The following is a 19,268-nucleotide window of genomic DNA, read 5'->3' on the forward strand; positions in this document are numbered from 1 at the left end:
ATCAGAGAACCAGAGACTCACTCCGTTGGTGGCTGTCCCTGGACAATCTGTCTCAAGGGATGATGTTCCACAGACCAGAGTGGGTCATTGTCACGACCGACGCCAGTCTGATAGGCTGGGGCGCGGTCTGGGGATCCCTGAAAGCTCAGGGTCTTTGGTCTCGGGAAGAATCTCTTCTACCGATAAATATTCTGGAACTGAGAGCGATATTCAATGCTCTCCAGGCCTGGCCCCAGCTTGCGAGGACCAGGTTCATACGGTTTCAATCAGACAACATGACGACTGTTGCGTACATCAACCATCAGGGGGGAACAAGGAGTTCCCTAGCGATGGAAGAAGTAACCAAAATTATTCTTTGGGCGGAGTCTCACTCCTGCCACCTGTCTGCTATCCACATCCCAGGAGTGGAAAATTGGGAAGCGGATTTTCTGAGTCGGCAGACATTGCATCCGGGGGAGTGGGAACTCCATCCGGAAATCTTTGCCCAAGTCACTCACCTGTGGGGCATTCCAGACATGGATCTGATGGCCTCTCGTCAGAACTTCAAAGTTCCTTGCTACGGGGCCAGATCCAGGGATCCCAAGGCGGCTCTAGTGGATGCACTAGTAGCACCTTGGACCTTCAAACTAGCTTATGTGTTCCCGCCATTTCCTCTCATCCCCAGGCTGATAGCCAGGATCAAGCAGGAGAGGGCGTCGGTGATCTTGATAGCTCCTGCGTGGCCACGCAGGACTTGGTATGCAGATCTGGTGAATATGTCATCGGCTCCACCTTGGAAGCTACCTTTGAGACGAGACCTTCTTGTTCAGGGTCCGTTCGAACATCCGAATCTGGTTTCACTCCAGCTGACTGCTTGGAGATTGAACGCTTGATTTTATCGAAGCGAGGATTCTCAGATTCTGTTATCGATACTCTTGTTCAGGCCAGAAAGCCTGTGACTAGAAAGATTTACCACAAAATTTGGAAAAAATATATCTGTTGGTGTGAATCTAAAGGATTCCCTTGGGACAAGGTTAAGATTCCTAGGATTCTATCCTTCCTTCAAGAAGGATTGGAAAAAGGATTATCTGCAAGTTCCCTGAAGGGACAGATTTCTGCCTTGTCGGTATTACTTCACAAAAAGCTGGCAGCTGTGCCAGATGTTCAAGCCTTTGTTCAGGCTCTGGTTAGAATCAAGCCTGTTTACAAACCTTTGACTCCTCCTTGGAGTCTCAATTTAGTTCTTTCAGTTCTTCAGGGGGTTCCGTTTGAACCCTTACATTCCGTTGATATTAAGTTATTATCTTGGAAAGTTTTGTTTTTAGTTGCGATTTCTTCTGCTAGAAGAGTCTCAGAATTATCTGCTCTGCAGTGTTCTCCTCCTTATCTGGTGTTCCATGCAGATAAGGTGGTTTTACGTACTAAACCTGGTTTTCTTCCAAAAGTTGTTTCTAACAAAAACATTAACCAGGAGATTATCGTACCTTCTCTGTGTCCAAAACCAGTTTCAAAGAAGGAACGTTTGTTGCACAATTTGGATGTTGTTCGCGCTCTAAAATTCTATTTAGATGCTACAAAGGATTTTAGACAAACATCTTCCTTGTTTGTTGTTTATTCAGGTAAAAGGAGAGGTCAAAAAGCAACTTCTACCTCTCTCTCTTTTTGGATTAAAAGCATTATCAGATTGGCTTACGAGACTGCCGGACGGCAGCCTCCCGAAAGAATCACAGCTCATTCCACTAGGGCTGTGGCTTCCACATGGGCCTTCAAGAACGAGGCTTCTGTTGATCAGATATGTAGGGCAGCGACTTGGTCTTCACTGCACACTTTTACCAAATTTTACAAGTTTGATACTTTTGCTTCTTCTGAGGCTATTTTTGGGAGAAAGGTTTTGCAAGCCGTGGTGCCTTCCATTTAGGTGACCTGATTTGCTCCCTCCCTTCATCCGTGTCCTAAAGCTTTGGTATTGGTTCCCACAAGTAAGGATGACGCCGTGGACCGGACACACCTATGTTGGAGAAAACAGAATTTATGTTTACCTGATAAATTTCTTTCTCCAACGGTGTGTCCGGTCCACGGCCCGCCCTGGTTTTTTTAATCAGGTCTGATATTTTATTTTCTTTAACTACAGTCACCACGGTACCATATGGTTTCTCCTATGCAAATATTCCTCCTTAACGTCGGTCGAATGACTGGGGTAGGCGGAGCCTAGGAGGGATCATGTGACCAGCTTTGCTGGGCTCTTTGCCATTTCCTGTTGGGGAAGAGAATATCCCACAAGTAAGGATGACGCCGTGGACCGGACACACCGTTGGAGAAAGAAATTTATCAGGTAAACATAAATTCTGTTTTTCGTTCCTTTCGTTTCAACAAAGAACAAAAGCCTGATCCTTCATCCTCAGGAGCAGTTTCAGTTTGGAGACCATCTCCAGTCTGGAATAAATCCAAGCCAGCTAGAAAGGCAAAGCCTGCTTCTAAGTCCACATGAAGGTGCGGCCCTCATTCCAGCTCAGCTGGTAGGGGGCAGGTTACGTTTTTTCAAGGAAATTTGGATCAATTCTGTTCACAATCTTTGGATTCAGAGCATTGTTTCAGAAGGGTACAGAATTGGTTTCAAGTTGAGACCTCCTGCAAAGAGATTTTTTCTTTCCCGTGTCCCAGTAAATCCAGTAAAAGCTCAAGCATTTCTGAAATGTGTTTCAGATCTAGAGTTGACTGGAGTAATTATGCCAGTTCCAGTTCCGGAACAGGGGATGGGGTTTTATTCAAATCTCTTCATTGTACCAAAGAAGGAGAATTCTTTCAGACCAGTTCTGGATCTAAAAATATTGAATCGTTATGTAAGGATACCAACGTTCAAGATGGTAACTGTAAGGACTATCTTACCTTTTGTTCAGCAAGGGAATTATATGTCCACGATAGATTTACAGGATGCATATCTGCATATTCCGATTCATCCAGATCATTATCAGTTCCTGAGATTCTCGTTTCTGGACAAGCATTACCAATTTGTGGCTCTGCCGTTTGGCCTAGCTACAGCTCCAAGAATTTTTACAAAGGTTCTCGGTGCCCTGCTGTCTGTAATCAGAGAACAGGGTATTGTGGTATTTCCTTATTTGGACGATATCTTGGTACTTGCTCAGTCTTTACATTTAGCAGAATCTCATACGAATCGACTTGTGTTGTTTCTTCAAGATCATGGTTGGAGGATCAATTTACCAAAAAGTTCTTTGATTCCTCAGACAAGGGTAACCTTTCTGGGTTCCCAGATGGATTCAGTGTCCATGACTCTGTCTTTAACAGACAAGAGACGTCTAAAGTTGATTACAGCTTGTCGAAACCTTCAGTCACAATCATTCCCTTCGGTAGCCTTATGCATGGAAATTCTAGGTCTTATGACTGCTGCATCGGACGCGATCCCCTTTGCTCGTTTTCACATGCGACCTCTTCAGCTCTGTATGCTGAAGCAATGGTGCAAGGATTACACGAAGATATCTCAATTAATATCTTTAAAACCGATTGTTCGACACTCTCTAACATGGTGGACAGATCACCATCGTTTAATTCAGGGGGCTTCTTTTGTGCTTCCGACCTGGACTGTAATTTCAACAGATGCAAGTCTCACAGGTTGGGGAGCTGTGTGGGGATCTCTGACGGCACAAGGAGTTTGGGAATCTCAGGAGGTGAGATTACCGATCAATATTTTGGAACTCCGTGCAATTTTCAGAGCTCTTCAGTTTTGGCCTCTTCTGAAGAGAGAATCGTTCATTTGTTTTCAGACAGACAATGTCACAACTGTGGCATACATCAATCATCAAGGAGGGACTCACAGTCCTCTGGCTATGAAAGAAGTATCTCGAATCTTGGTTTGGGCGGAATCCAGCTCCTGTCTAATCTCTGCGGTTCATATCCCAGGTGTAGACAATTGGGAAGCGGATTATCTCAGTCGCCAAACGTTGCATCCGGGCGAATGGTCTCTTCACCCAGAGGTATTTCTTCAGATTGTTCAAATGTGGGAACTTCCAGAAATAGATCTGATGGCGTCCCATCTAAACAAGAAACTTCCCAGGTATCTGTCCAGATCCCGGGATCCTCAGGCGGAGGCAGTGGATGCATTATCACTTCCTTGGAAGTATCATCCTGCCTATATCTTTCCGCCTCTAGTTCTTCTTCCAAGAGTAATCTCCAAGATTCTGAAGGAATGCTCGTTTGTTCTGCTGGTAGCTCCGGCATGGCCTCACAGGTTTTGGTATGTGGATCTTGTCCGGATGGCCTCTTGCCAACCGTGGACTCTTCCGTTAAGACCAGACCTTCTGTCACAAGGCCCTTTTTTCCATCAGGATCTGAAATCCTTAAATTTAAAGGTATGGAGATTGAACGCTTGATTCTTGGTCAAAGAGGTTTCTCTGACTCCGTGATTAATACTATGTTACAGGCTCGTAAATCTGTATCTCGAGAGATATATTATAGAGTCTGGAAGACTTATATTTCTTGGTGTCTTTCTCATCATTTTTCTTGGCATTCTTTTAGAATACCGAGAATTTTACAGTTTCTTCAGGATGGTTTAGATAAGGGTTTGTCTGCAAGTTCTTTGAAAGGACAAATCTCTGCTCTTTCTGTTCTTTTTCACAGAAAGATTGCTATTCTTCCTGATATTCATTGTTTTGTACAAGCTTTGGTTCGTATAAAACCTGTCATTAAGTCAATTTCTCCTCCTTGGAGTTTGAATTTGGTTCTGGGAGCTCTTCAAGCTCCTCCGTTTGAACCTATGCATTCATTGGACATTAAATTACTTTCTTGGAAAGTTTTGTTCCTTTTGGCCATCTCTTCTGCTAGAAGAGTTTCTGAATTATCTGCTCTTTCTTGTGAGTCTCCTTTTCTGATTTTTCATCAGGATAAGGCGGTGTTGCGAACTTCTTTTGAATTTTTACCTAAAGTTGTGAATTCCAACAACATTAGTAGAGAAATTGTGGTTCCTTCATTATGTCCTAATCCTAAGAATTCTAAGGAGAAATCGTTGCATTCTTTGGATGTTGTTAGAGCTTTGAAATATTATGTTGAAGCTACGAAATCTTTCCGTAAGACTTCTAGTCTATTTGTTATCTTTTCCGGTTCTAGGAAAGGCCAGAAAGCTTCTGCCATTTCTTTGGCATCTTGGTTGAAATCTTTAATTCATCTTGCCTATGTTGAGTCGGGTAAAATTCCGCCTCAGAGAATTACAGCTCATTCTACTAGGTCAGTATCTACTTCCTGGGCGTTTAGGAATGAAGCTTCGGTTGACCAGATCTGCAAAGCAGCAACTTGGTCCTCTTTGCATACTTTTACTAAATTCTACCATTTTGATGTATTTTCTTCTTCTGAAGCAGTTTTTGGTAGAAAAGTACTTCAGGCAGCGGTTTCAGTTTGAATCTTCTGCTTATGTTTTTCGTTAAACTTTATTTTGGGTGTGGATTATTTTCAGCAGGAATTGGCTGTCTTTATTTTATCCCTCCCTCTCTAGTGACTCTTGTGTGGAAAGATCCACATCTTGGGTAGTCATTATCCCATACGTCACTAGCTCATGGACTCTTGCTAATTACATGAAAGAAAACATAATTTATGTAAGAACTTACCTGATAAATTCATTTCTTTCATATTAGCAAGAGTCCATGAGGCCCGCCCTTTTTTTGTGGTGGTTATGATTTTGTATAAATCACAATTATTCCAATTCCTTATTTTATATGCTTTCGCACTTTTTTATCACCCCACTTCTTGGCTATTCGTTAAACTGAATTGTGGGTGTGGTGAGGGGTGTATTTATAGGCATTTTGAGGTTTGGGAAACTTTGCCCCTCCTGGTAGGAATGTATATCCCATACGTCACTAGCTCATGGACTCTTGCTAATATGAAAGAAATGAATTTATCAGGTAAGTTCTTACATAAATTATGTTTTTCGTGCCTTTCGAAATTTCAAGGCAGGAGCAGCATCAACTTCCTCCGCTTCAAAACAAGAGGGAACTGTTGCTCATTCCAGACAGGCCTGGAAACCTAACCAGTCCTGGAACAAGGGCAAGCAGGCCAAAAAGCCTGCTGCTGCCCCCAAGACAGCATGAAGGAACGGCCCCCTATCCAGAAACGGATCTAGTGGGGGGGCAGACTTTCTCTCTTCGCCCAGGCGTGGGCAAGAGATGTTCAGGATCCCTGGGCGTTGGAGATCATATCTCAGGGATATCTTCTGGACTTCAAAGCTTCTCCTCCACAAGGGAGATTTAATCTTTCAAGGTTATCAGCAAACCAGATAAAGAAATAGGCATTCCTAAGCTGTGTGCAAGACCTCCTAGTAATGGGAGTGATCCATCCAGTTCCGCGGACGGAACAAGGACAGGGATTTTATTCAAATCTGTTTGTGGTTCCCAAGAAAGAGGGAACCTTCAGACCAATCTTGGATCTAAAGATCTTAAACAAATTCCTCAGAGTTCCATCATTCAAAATGGAAACTATTCGGACCATCCTACCCATGATCCTAGAGGGTCAGTACATGACCACAGTGGACTTAAAGGATGCCTACCTTCACATACCGATTCACAAAGATCATCATCAGTTCCTAAGGTTTACCTTTCTAGACAGGCATTACCAATTTGTAGCTCTTCCCTTCGGGTTGGCCACTGCCCCGAGAATTTTTACAAAGGTTCTGGGCTCACTTCTGGCGGTTCTAAGATCGCGAGGCATATCGATGGCTCCGTATCTAGACGACATCCTGATACAGGCGTCAAGCTTTCAAATTGCCAAGTCTCATACAGAGATAATTCTGGAATTTCTGAGGTCGCATGGGTGGAAAGTGAACGTGGAAAAGAGTTCTCTATCACCACTCACAAGAGTCTCCTTCCTAGGGACTCTTATAGATTCTGTAGAGATGAAAATTTACCTGACGGAGTCCAGGTTATCAAAACTTCTAAATGCTTGCCGTGTCCTTCATTCCATTCCACGCCCGTCAGTGGCTCAGTGCATGGAAGTAATCGGCTTAATGGTTGCGGCAATGGACATAGTGCCATTTGCGCGCCTGCATCTCAGACCGCTGCAATTATGCATGCTAAGTCAGTGGAATGGGGATTACTCAGATTTGTCCCCTCTCCTAAATCTGGATCAAGAGACAAGAGATTCTCTTCTCTGGTGGCTTTCTCGGGTCCATCTGTCCAAGGGTATGACCTTTCGCAGGCCAGATTGGACGATTGTAACAACAGATGCCAGCCTTCTAGGTTGGGGCGCAGTCTGGAACTCCCTGAAGGCTCAGGGATCGTGGACTCAGGAGGAGAAACTCCTCCCAATAAATATTCTGGAGTTAAGAGCAATATTCAATGCTCTTCTAGCTTGGCCTCAGTTAGCAACACTGAGGTTCATCAGATTTCAGTCGGACAACATCACGACTGTGGCTTACATCAACCATCAAGGGGGAACCAGGAGTTCCCTAGCGATGTTAGAAGTCTCAAAGATAATTCGCTGGGCAGAGTCTCACTCTTGCCACCTGTCAGCGATCCACATCCCAGGCGTAGAGAACTGGGAGGCGTATTTTCTAAGTTGTCAGACATTTCATCCGGGGGAGTGGGAACTCCATCCGGAGGTGTTTGCTCAACTGGTCCATCGTTGGGGCAAACCAGAACTGGATCTCATGGCGTCTCGCCAGAACGCCAAGCTTCCTTGTTACGGATCCAGGTCCAGGGACCCGGGAGCAACGCTGATAGATGCTCTAGCAGCTCCTTGGTTCTTCAACCTGGCCTATGTGTTTCCACCGTTTCCTCTGCTCCCTCGACTGATTGCCAAAATCAAACAGGAGAGAGCATCTGTGATTCTGATAGCCCCTGCGTGGCCACGCAGGACCTGGTATGCAGACCTAGTGGACATGTCATCTCTTCCACCATGGACTCTGCCTCTGAGGCAGGACCTTCTAATACAAGGTCCTTTCAATCATCCAAATCTAATTTCTCTGAGACTGACTGCATGGAGATTGAACGCTTGATTCTATCAAGGTGTGGCTTCTCAGAGTCAGTCATTGATACCTTTAATACAGGTTCGGAGGCCTGTCACCAGGAAAATCAACCATAAGATATGGCGTAAATATTTTTATTGGTGTGAATGCAACAGTTACTCATGGAGTAAGGTTAGGATTCCTAGGATATTGTCCTTTCTCCAAGAGGGTTTGGACAAAGGCTTATCAGCTAGTTCTTTAAAAGGACAGATCTCTGCTCTGTCTATTCTTTTGCACAAGCGTCTGGCAGAATTTCCAGACGTCCAGGCATTTTGTCAGGCTTTGGTTAGGATTAAGCCTGTGTTTAAAACTGTTGCTCCCCCGTGGAGCTTAAACTTGGTTCTTAAAGTTCTTCAGGGAGTTCCGTTTGAACCCCTTCATTCCATTGATATTAAACTTTTATCTTGGAAAGTTCTGTTTTTGATGGCTATTTCCTCGGCTCGAAGAGTCTCTGAGTTATCTGCCTTACATTGTGATTCTCCTTATCTGATTTTTCATTCAGACAAGGTAGTTCTGCGTACCAAACCTGGGTTTTTACCTAAGGTGGTTTCTAACAGGAATATCAATCAAGAGATTGTTGTTCCATTATTGTGTCCTAATCCTTCTTCAAAGAAGGAACGTCTTTTGCATAATCTGGACGTAGTCCGTGCCTTGAAGTTTTACTTACAGGCTACTAAAAATTTTCGTCAAACATCTGCCCTGTTTGTCGTTTACTCTGGACAGAGGAGAGGTCAAAAAGCTTCGACAACCTCTCTCTCCTTTTGGCTTCGGAGCATAATACGCTTAGCCTATGAGACTGCTGGACAGCAGCCCCCTGAAAGGATTACAGCTCATTCTACTAGAGCTGTGGCTTCCACCTGGGCCTTTAAAAATGAGGCCTCTGTTGAACAGATTTGCAAGGCTGTGACTTGGTCTTCGCTTCACACCTTTTCAAAATTTTACAAATTTGACACTTTTGCTTCTTCGCAGGCTGTTTTTGGGAGAAAGGTTCTACAGGCAGTGGTTCCTTCCGTTTAAGTTCCTGCCTTGTCCCTCCCATCATTCGTGTACTTTAGCTTTGGTATTGGTATCCCACAAGTAATGGATGATCCGTGGACTGGATACACTTAACAAGAGAAAACATAATTTATACTTACCTGATAAATTTATTTCTCTTGTAGTGTATCCAGTCCACGGCCCGCCCTGTCCTTTTAAGGCAGTTCTAAATTTTAATTAAACTATAGTCACCGCTGCACCCTATGGTTTCTCCTTTTCTCGTCTTGTTTCGGTCGAATGACTGGATATGGCAGTGAGGGGAGGAGCTATATAGCAGCTCTGCTGTGGGTGATCCTCTTGCAACTTCCTGTTGGGAAGGAGAATATCCCACAAGTAATGGATGATCCGTGGACTGGATACACTACAAGAGAAATAAATTTATCAGGTAAGCATAAATTATGTTTTTTTATGAGGTACCCACAAAACTTATACGTACCTTGTTGATTTTCAGCAGACCTAGAATTTTTTGAAAATAATTTAATTTTGCAGAAATATCATACTTAATGAAATCTCCACTATATAAAATACATAAAATAGTACATGTTTGTGTTGTTTTCTATTGTATGCATAGTATATGTGAGCATGGGAGTCACATTTACATTGGCTCCCCTTCCCAAAACACCAACATTTAGGATATTATATCTATATTTTTCAATAACAATTGATAATTTAAAGTCTGAAGATAAAATGTGTTATTTTGGACTCTATGTACCATTTGCGAGAGGGGTGGCTTCTGTCCCTGTCCAAACTCACTCAGCGTAGCAAAACATGTTAAAATGAAACAAAAAGCATAATAGTTATACAAAAAGTCATCCTATATACAATTTCACAAAATATCACAATTTTACATTCTCCTAGTTTTCCCATTTATTTTGATTTCATTTTTTTTATTACTCCTTTGTGTTTTATGGTTGGTATAGGGGCCATCAAAGTCCCCACTTGTCAAACGCTGAAAAGTTGTGTACTTTTGGCAGGGGATCATAACCCTGGTGATCACCTGAAATTTAGAGGGGGTTATGACCTCTAATTTAAAAGATGATAATTTCCTCTTGCACGTGACAGGTTATACACCCCCTGTAAAATGCAGGTGATTGCACTTAAAGTGGCAATAACCTCCAGATGAATGTCTGTTTCTCCATCTACAGTGTGTGGAGGTCCCCAAGATTCCGATTGGAATGGGGACCCCCAGGATGACAACACATGGTCTACATTTAAACACCAATCAGAAAGCTCTACCCATGTGCTTTACCAAAAATTGTCCGGCTCCTAAGCTTACAATTCAAATAAAGATACCAAGAGAACAAATGGAGTAAATTAGAAAGTTGCTTAAAATTGCACGCTCTACCTGAATCATAAAAGTTTAATTTTGACTAGACTATCCTTTTAAGATAGTGAATGAAATTCCTTGAAGAATTTATTCAATTTTGTTGGATTTACCAGGAAGATTTTTTTAACGGATGTGCAGCAGAAATACTTGGAGTGTGCCCCATATTAAATTTACCTTTTATATTTCATATCTTTGCAGGTCAAAGATACAGTTATGGCAAGAACTTCCATGATAATCACAGAAGGAGGTCCCATCCATGCTGTGTCCACCATAGAGGCCAAACAACGCCGAAGATCACGCAAGAGTCGCACATTCTCTCCTCTGTCTGGTAACATTCAACTTTTACTTACATGGAGAGAGACCCTCAGTTAAGAAGGAAAATGGGTTATTAGCTTGTTCTATTTGGTGGTGCTCAACTTTAGTCCATTTTAGACCAATTTGTACTTTTCAGGGACATTTTATCCAGCAATGTCTATGTAGACTGCATACAGTGAAGCACCAATATCTTTTCTTTAAAAGGTCACTAACACCACCACCGTTAAGAGCCTCTTATATTGACATTTACTGGTGCATTAAAGGGAACCACAACACCTGCTTGAAAAGTTTTTAACTAACTTTCTTTGATTAAGCAAAATAAACTAACTACAATTCTGCATGCAGTCTTCATCTTACTGCATTCTGTTGCAGAAAACAGCTTTATAATTTTAATGATGATCTGCAGCCTACAATCTGATATGTCTGCTGCCATATTGTGAAGACTTGCCAATACAGTGGGTCATGTGACTAAAACGGCACCTCTTTCTATTACTAACGCTGAGGAAGCAGAGGGATCACTGCAGGGTCTTCTAAGAACGGCTTCAGTCACTGCTATAATTGTAAATACCAAGAGCATGGAAGGAAGTGGGAGGGGGAGAGGAATGCACAGGGGAAGAAAAGCTCCGGAGACAGAAAACAAACTCCTACTGCAGATATAAATGTAACCAGATACTTCTGCATTTATCTACGTTACTTACAGCCCTGAGTCTCCCTCCCCTTCTCTGCTTCCTTCCCTGCTCTTGCTATTTATAAATATAGCAGTGTCTGAAGCCTTTCGTCTTTGAAACTGCAGTCCTCACTCTGCTTCCTCAGTGTTAGAAATAGAAGGTGCCGTGTGAGTCATGTGACCTACTAATGTTGAAGACGTGCGTTACAATATGGCAGCAGACGTAGCAAGTGCTAGGCTGCTGATTAAACTTTAAATTATGAAACTGTTTTTCTACATCATAATGAAAATATGAAAATACTGCATAAATAATTGATAGCTAGTTTATTTTGTACAATTACAAGTTAGTTTAGAACATTTGAAGCAGGTGTTGTGGTTCCCTTTAAGGTTGCCTTTTAAATCAGTAGTTCTATTTGAGTGCCATGGTACAGTGTACATTTTTTTTTTTTAATTAGGACTGTGAACAGTAAGTGCATTAAGGAAAAAAAATTTTTTAACTCCAGATATAGCTATATTAAAATCATTTGTAAATGATCTTCCGGTACTTAGTTATCAAGGTAATAGCTCGAATAAAATGGGTATAAAGGCTTTGGTGCTGATTAGGAATCTCAGAATAACTCCATTTTGTTGAATGTCTGCTCTCTTATGGTTTGATATGAAACACATGGCTGGATTGTGGTGCATTTAAGCCATATCGTAGTGTGTTTTTTATTAAAACACGTCGCAACACGTAACAGAAGTGTAGTCACCATGACACCTTAAAATGTTTACATTGTGCTGTGTTAAATTAGCTTCTTGATATCTTACAGTGGCTGACTGACAGACTTTTTATGTATCTGATGTAATTGGTCCCACTTATCAGTAGCACATGCTTGCTTAGGACAGTGGCAGCAGAGGGTAACAGGCCTGAATAGATTTATAGAGCAACATGAAAATAAACCTATCAAATCCAGTGCTGCTCCATAATTTCTAAAAAGAGAAAGTACCTGAGGTAGAAGTAGGGCAGTGGAAAAGTTAGTGAGCATAGGAAGTTAAGATGAATGGAAGGACAGAAGGTGAGTGAGGGCTAATAGCTGTGCTAAATGATTTCACAAGATTTCTTCCCATTAAGTGTTTTCATCAGAGTAGTGCCAAGGCTGGGGTTAGAGCAGGACTTGGTCTCCTGTTAGGTAGTGTTTCCCTCTCATTGTGCACCAGCACAGCCACTCCTCTCAAACTTCCTCCCTTGTTGTCTTGGGCTTACACACTGACAGTTCTGTATCTCCTTAAAGGGACAGTCTACACCAGAATTTTTGTTTTAAAATATAGATAATCCCTTTATTAACCATTATCCAGTTTTGCATAACCAACACAGTTATATTATTTTATTTTTACTCTGTGATTATCTTGTATCTAAGCCTCTGCACAGTGTTATCTATATGAAACACATGATCCAACACCCTCTAGTGGTGAAAAACTGTTAAAATGCATTCTGAAAAGAGGTGGCCTTCAAGGTCTAAGAACTTTGCATATGAACCTCCTAGGTTAAGCTTTCAACTAAGAATTCCAAGAGAACAAAGCAAAATTGGTGATAAAAGTAAATTGGAAAATTGTTTAAAATTACATGACCTATCTGAATCATGAAAGTTTATTTTGGACTAGACTGTCCCTTTAATTTCTACCCCTTCAAACCACACCATGGTGCTGTTTAGAGCCAGAACATTTTTGTGACCTGCATAAGGTAAATTTCTGCACATGGGCATGGATCAGATCCGAGTCTGATGAGGGCATGTGAACGGTATAAAGGAAATAAAATAATTATGGTTATATGTTACCTATAGCCAATGGGGTTAGTGTGATACATGTTACAACTTACTGGCATCCAAGGAATTAAACACACATCATGAAAACAAAATTTCTCTTGTTAAGTGTGTTAAGTCCACGGGTCATCCATTACTTATGGGATATATTCTCCTTCCCAACAGGAAGTTGCAAGAGGATCACCCAAGCAGAGCTGCTATATAGCTCCTCCCCTCACATGTCATACCCAGTCATTCTCTTGCAACCCTCAACAAAGAAGGAGGTTGCGGGAGGAGTTGGAGTTTTTACTTAATTATTCTTCAATCAAAAGTTTATTTTAAATGGCAACGGAGTGTGCTGTTTTTCTATCTCAGGCAGTATTTGGAAGAAGAAACTGCCTGCGTTTTCTATGATATTAGCAGGCGTAACTAAGATCCACTGGCTGTTCTCGACATTCTGAGGAGTGGGGTAACTTCAGAACATGGGAATAGCATGCGGGGTCCCCCGCAAATGAGGTATGTGCAGTACAATATTTTCTGGGAATGGAATTGACTAAGAAAATACTGCTGTTACCCGTATGATGTAAGTACAGCCTTAAATGCAGTAGTAGTGACTGGTATCAGGCTGATAAATGTATGCACAGTAGAGTTATTTTCTAGGGACTAGAATTTGACTGAGAAAATACTGTTAATACTGAAATAATGCTTAAGCCTTATCTGCAGTGGTAGCGACTGGTTGCAGGCTTAGTGATAACTTTGCATGACATTTAAAGAAGTTTATTTTCAAAACGTTTACTGGCATGTTGTTCGTTTTGTGAGGTACTTTGGTGATAAATCCTTTTGGGCATGAATTTTTTTCCACATGGCTAACGTATATTTCTGCATAGAAACAGTTATACCAGGTCTCCCTCTGTTGTAAATGAGCGGGAGGGGCCTCTTTTTAGCGCCTTGTTGCGCAGTTAAAATTCTATCACAGTCTTCCTGCTTCTTCCTCCTTGATCCAGGACGTCTCTAGAGAGCTCAGGGGTCTTCAAAATTCGTTTTTGAGGGAGGTAATCAGTCACAGCAGACCTGTGACAGTGTGTTAGACTGTGATAAAAACGTTTAATATTAATTTGATATCCGTTTTTTTGGGTACTGAGGGGTTAATCATCCTGTTGCTAATGGGTGCAATCCTCTGCTAATTAATAAATTTAAAGAATTGTTGACTATAACTGAATTTAGTTCTTTGTTACTCAACTGTGTTTTTTAATAAGCGCTGCAGCGTTTTTTATATTGATTGCAAACTTATTGAAAGTATTTTCCAAGCTTGCTAGCTTCATTGCTAGTCTTTTTAAACATGTCTGATACAGAGGAATCTGCTTGTTCATTATGTTTAAAAGCCGTTGTGGAGCCCAATAGAAATATGTGTACCAATTGTATTGATGTTACGTTGAAAAATCAATCTGTACCGATTAAAAAATTATCACAAGACAACGAGGGGGCAGTTATGCCGTCTAACTCTCCTCACGTGTCAGTACCTTCGTCTCCCGCTCGGGAGGTGCGTGAGATTGAGGCGCCAAGTACATCTAGGCCCTTACAAATCACTTTACATGATATGGCTAATGTTATGAAAGAAGTATTATACAATATGCCCGAGTTAAGAGGCAAGCGCGACAGTTCTGGGTTAAGGACAGAGCGCGCCAATGACACGAGAGCCATGTCAGATACTGCGTCACAATTTGCAGAACATGAGGCCGGAGAGCTTCATTCTGTGGGTGACGGTTCTGATTCGGGGAGACCGGATTCAGAAATTTCAAATTTTAAATTTAAGCTTGAGAACCTCCGCATGTTGCTAGGGGAGGTGTTAGCAGCTCTGAATGATTGTGACACAGTGGCAATCCCAGAGAAATTATGTAAGCTGGATAAATACTACACAGTGCCGGTGTGTACTGACGTTTTTCCTATACCAAAGAGGCTTACAGAGATTATTAGTAAGGAGTGGGATAGACCTGGTGTGCCTTTTTCCCCTCCTCGGATATTTAGAAAAATGTTCCCTATAGACGCCACCACACAAGACTTATGGCAGATGGTCCCTAAGGTGGAGGGAGCAGTTTCTACTCTAGCCAAGCGTACCACTATCCCGGTGGAGGATAGCTGTGCTTTCTCAGATCCAATGGATAAAAAATTAGAGGGTTATCTTAAGAAAATGTTTGTTCAACAAGGTTTTATATTACAGCCTCTTGCATGCATTGCGCCTGTCACTGCTGCAGCGGCATTCTGGTTTGAGTCTCTGGAAGAGGCGATTCGCACAGCACCATTGGATGAGTCTCTGAGCAAGATTAGAACCCTTAAGCTGGCTAATGCGTTTGTTTCGGATGCCGTAGTGCATTTAACTAAACTTACGGCTAAAAATTCCGGATTCGCCATACAGGCGCGCAGAGCGCTTTGGCTTAAGTCTAAATTACTAAACATTCCTTTCAAATGGCACACCTTATTCGGGCCCGGCTTGAAGGAAATTATTGCTGACATTACTGGAGGTAAGGGCCACACCCTTCCTCAGGACAGGGCCAAATCAAAGGCCAAACGGTCTAATTTTCGTGCCTTTCGTAATTTCAAGGCAGGAGCAGCATCAACATCCTCCGCTCCAAAACAGGAAGGAACTACCGCTCGTTACAGACAGGGTTGGAAAGGCAACCAGTCATGGAACAAGGGCAAGCAGGCCAGAAAGCCTACTTCCGCCCCTAAGACAGCATGAAGTCAGGGCCCCCTTTCCGGAGACGGATCTAGTGGGGGGCAGACTCTCTCTCTTCGCCCAGGCTTGGGCAAGAGATGTACAGGATCCCTGGACGTTGGAGATTATATCTCAGGGATACCTTCTGGATTTCAAAACTTCTCCTCCACAAGGGAGGTTTCATCTGTCAAGGTTATCAACAAACCTAGTAAAGAAAGAGGCATTTCTACAATGTGTACAAGACCTCTTAGTGATGGGAGTAATCCACCCAGTTCCGTGGACGGAACAGGGGCAAGGGTTTTATTCAAATCTGTTTGTGGTTCCCAAGAAAGAGGGAACCTTCAGACCAATCTTAGATTTAAAAATCTTAAACAAATTCCTAAGGGTTCCATCGTTCAAGATGGAAACCATTCGGACCATCCTACCCATGATCCAAGAGGGTCAATATATGACCACAGTGGATTTAAAGGATGCCTACCTTCACATACCGATTCACAAAGATCATTATCGGTACCTAAGGTTTGCCTTTCTAGACAGGCATTACCAGTTTGTAGCGCTTCCCTTCGGGTTAGCTACGGCCCCGAGAATTTTTACAAAGGTTCTGGGCTCTCTTCTGGCGGTACTAAGACCACGAGGCATAGCGGTGGCTCCGTACCTAGACAACATTCTGATACAAGCGTCAAGTTTTCAAAATGCAAAGTCTCATACAGAGATAGTTCTAGCATTTCTGAGGTCGCATGGGTGGAAAGTGAACTTGGAAAAGAGTTCTCTGTTACCACTCACAAGGGTCCCTTTTCTAGGGACTCTTATAGATTCTGTAGAGATGATTTACCTGACGGAGTCCAGGTTATCAAAGCTTCTCAATGCTTGCCGTGTCCTTCACTCCATTCCAAGCCCATCAGTAGCTCAGTGCATGGAAGTAATCGGCTTAATGGTCGCAGCAATGGACATAGTGCCATTTGCGCGCCTACATCTTAGACCGCTGCAACTATGCATGCTAAGTCAATGGAACGGGGATTACTCAGATCTGTCCCCTTTGCTAAATCTGGACCAGGAGACCAGAGATTCTCTTCTCTGGTGGTTGTCACAGGCTCATCTGTCCAAAGGAATGACTTTTCGCAGACCAGATTGGACGATTGTAACAACAGATGTCAGCCTACTAGGCTGGGGAGCAGTCTGGAACTCCCTGAAGGCTCAGGGATTGTGGACTCAGGAGGAGAAACTCCTCCCAATAAACATTCTAGAATTAAGAGCAATATTCAATGCTCTTCTAGCTTGGCCTCAGTTGGCAACACTGAGGTTCATCAGATTTCAGTCGGACAACATCACGACTGTGGCTTACATCAATCATCAAGGGGGAACCAGGAGTTCCCTAGCGATGTTGGAAGTCTCGAAGATAATTCGCTGGGCAGAGTCTCACTCTTGCCACCTGTCAGCGATCTACATTCCAGGCGTGGAGAACTGGGAGGCGGATTTTTTAAGTCGCTAGACTTTTCATCCGGGGGAGTGGGAACTTCACCCAGAGGTATTTGCCCAACTGATTCATCGTTGGGGCAAACCGGATCTGGATCTCATGGCATCTCGCCAGAACGCCAAGCTTCCTTGTTACGGATCCAGGTCCAGGGACCCGGGAGCGGTGCTGGTAGATGCTCTAGCAGCCCCTTGGGGTTTCAACATAGCTTATGTGTTTCCACCTTTTCCGTTGCTACCTCGACTGATTGCCAGGATCAAACAGGAGAGAGCATCGGTGATTCTGATAGCGCCTGCGTGGCCACGCAGGACCTGGTATGCAGACCTAGTGGACATGTCGTCCTGTCCACCATGGTCTCTACCCCTGAGGCAGGACCTTCTAATTCAGGGTCCTTTCAACCATCCAAACCTAATTTCTCTGAGGCTGACTGCTTGGAAATTGAACGCTTGATTTTATCAAAGCGTGGGTTTTCGGATTCGGTTATTGATATATTAATACAGGCTCGGAAACCTGTTACCAGAAAAATTTACCACAAGATATGGCGTAAATATTTATATTGGTGTGAATCCAAGAGTTACTCATGGAGTAAGGTTAGGATTCCTAGGATATTGTCTTTTCTACAAGAGGGTTTAGAAAAGGGCTTATCCGCTAGTTCACTAAAGGGACAGATTTCTGCTCTGTCTATTCTTTTACACAAACTTCTGGCAGAGAATCCAGACGTCCAGGCTTTTTGTCAGGCTTTGGCTAGGATTAAGCCTGTGTTTAAAGCTGTTGCTCCTCCGTGGAGCTTAAACTTGGTTCTTAAAGTTCTTCAGGGTGTTCCGTTTGAACCCCTTCATTCCATTGATATTAAGCTTTTATCTTGGAAAGTTCTGTTTTTGATGGCTATTTCCTCGGCTCGAAGAGTCTCTGAGTTATCTGCCTTACATTGTGATTCTCCTTATCTGATCTTTCATTCAGACAAGGTAGTCCTGCGTACTAAACCTGGGTTTTTACCTAAGGTTGTTTCTAACAAGAATATCAATCAAGAGATTGTTGTTCCATCCTTATGTCCTAATCCTTCTTCAAAGAAGGAACGTCTTTTGCATAATCTAGACGTGGTCCGTGCTCTGAAGTTCTACTTACAGGCAACTAAGGGTTTTCAACAAACTTCTTCTCTGTTTGTCGTTTACTCTGGACAGAGGAGAGGTCAAAAGGCTTCGGCTACCTCTCTCTCTTTTTGGCTTCGTAGCATAATACGCTTAGCCTATGAGACTGCTGGACAGCAGCCTCCTGAAAGAATTACAGCTCATTCCACTAGAGCTGTGGATTCCACCTGGGCCTTTAAGAATGAGGCCTCTGTTGAACAGATTTGCAAGGCTGCAACTTGGTCTTCACTTCATACTTTTTCCAAATTTTACAAATTTGACACTTTTGCTTCTTCGGAGGCTGTTTTTGGGAGAAAGGTTCTACAGGCAGTGGTTCCTTCTGTTTAATGTTCCTGCCTTGCCCCTCCCATCATCCGTGTACTTTAAGCTTTGGTATTGGTATCCCATAAGTAATGGATGACCCGTGGACTGAACACACTTAACAAACATAATTTATGCTTACCTGATAAATTTATTTCTCTTGTAGTGTGTTCAGTCCACGGCCCGCCCTGTCTATTTGAGGCAGGTTCTAAATTTTAAATTATAACTCCAGTCACCACTGCACCCTATAGTTTCTCCTTTCTCGTCTTGTTTCGGTCGAATGACTGGATATGACATGTGAGGGGAAGAGCTATATAGCAGCTCTGCTTGGGTGATCCTCTTGCAACTTCCTGTTGGGAAGGAGAATATATCCCATAAGTAATGGATGACCCGTGGACTGAACACACTACAAGAGAAATAAATTTATCAGGTAAGCATAAATTATGTTTCTCTTGTTAAGTGTATCCAGTCCACGGATCATCCATTACTTATGGGATACTAACTCCTCCCCAGCAGGAAGTGCAAGAGGATTC

General features: G+C 42.7%; 1 protein-coding gene across 1 annotated transcript in view; it reads left to right on the forward strand.

Annotated features, from left to right (window-relative positions):
• The window catches only part of LOC128658006 (rac GTPase-activating protein 1-like), a 578,168-nt gene that overhangs the window by 195,412 nt on the left and 363,488 nt on the right, over positions 1 to 19,268 (forward strand). Inside the window, exon 8 of the mRNA XM_053712449.1 lies at positions 10,542 to 10,671. Coding sequence (XP_053568424.1) covers positions 10,542 to 10,671 — 130 coding nt within the window. The remainder of the gene's footprint in view (positions 1 to 10,541; positions 10,672 to 19,268) is intronic.

Source organism: Bombina bombina, chromosome 1 (genome assembly GCF_027579735.1).
Source record: "Bombina bombina isolate aBomBom1 chromosome 1, aBomBom1.pri, whole genome shotgun sequence".
Classification (NCBI taxonomy): domain Eukaryota; kingdom Metazoa; phylum Chordata; class Amphibia; order Anura; family Bombinatoridae; genus Bombina; species Bombina bombina.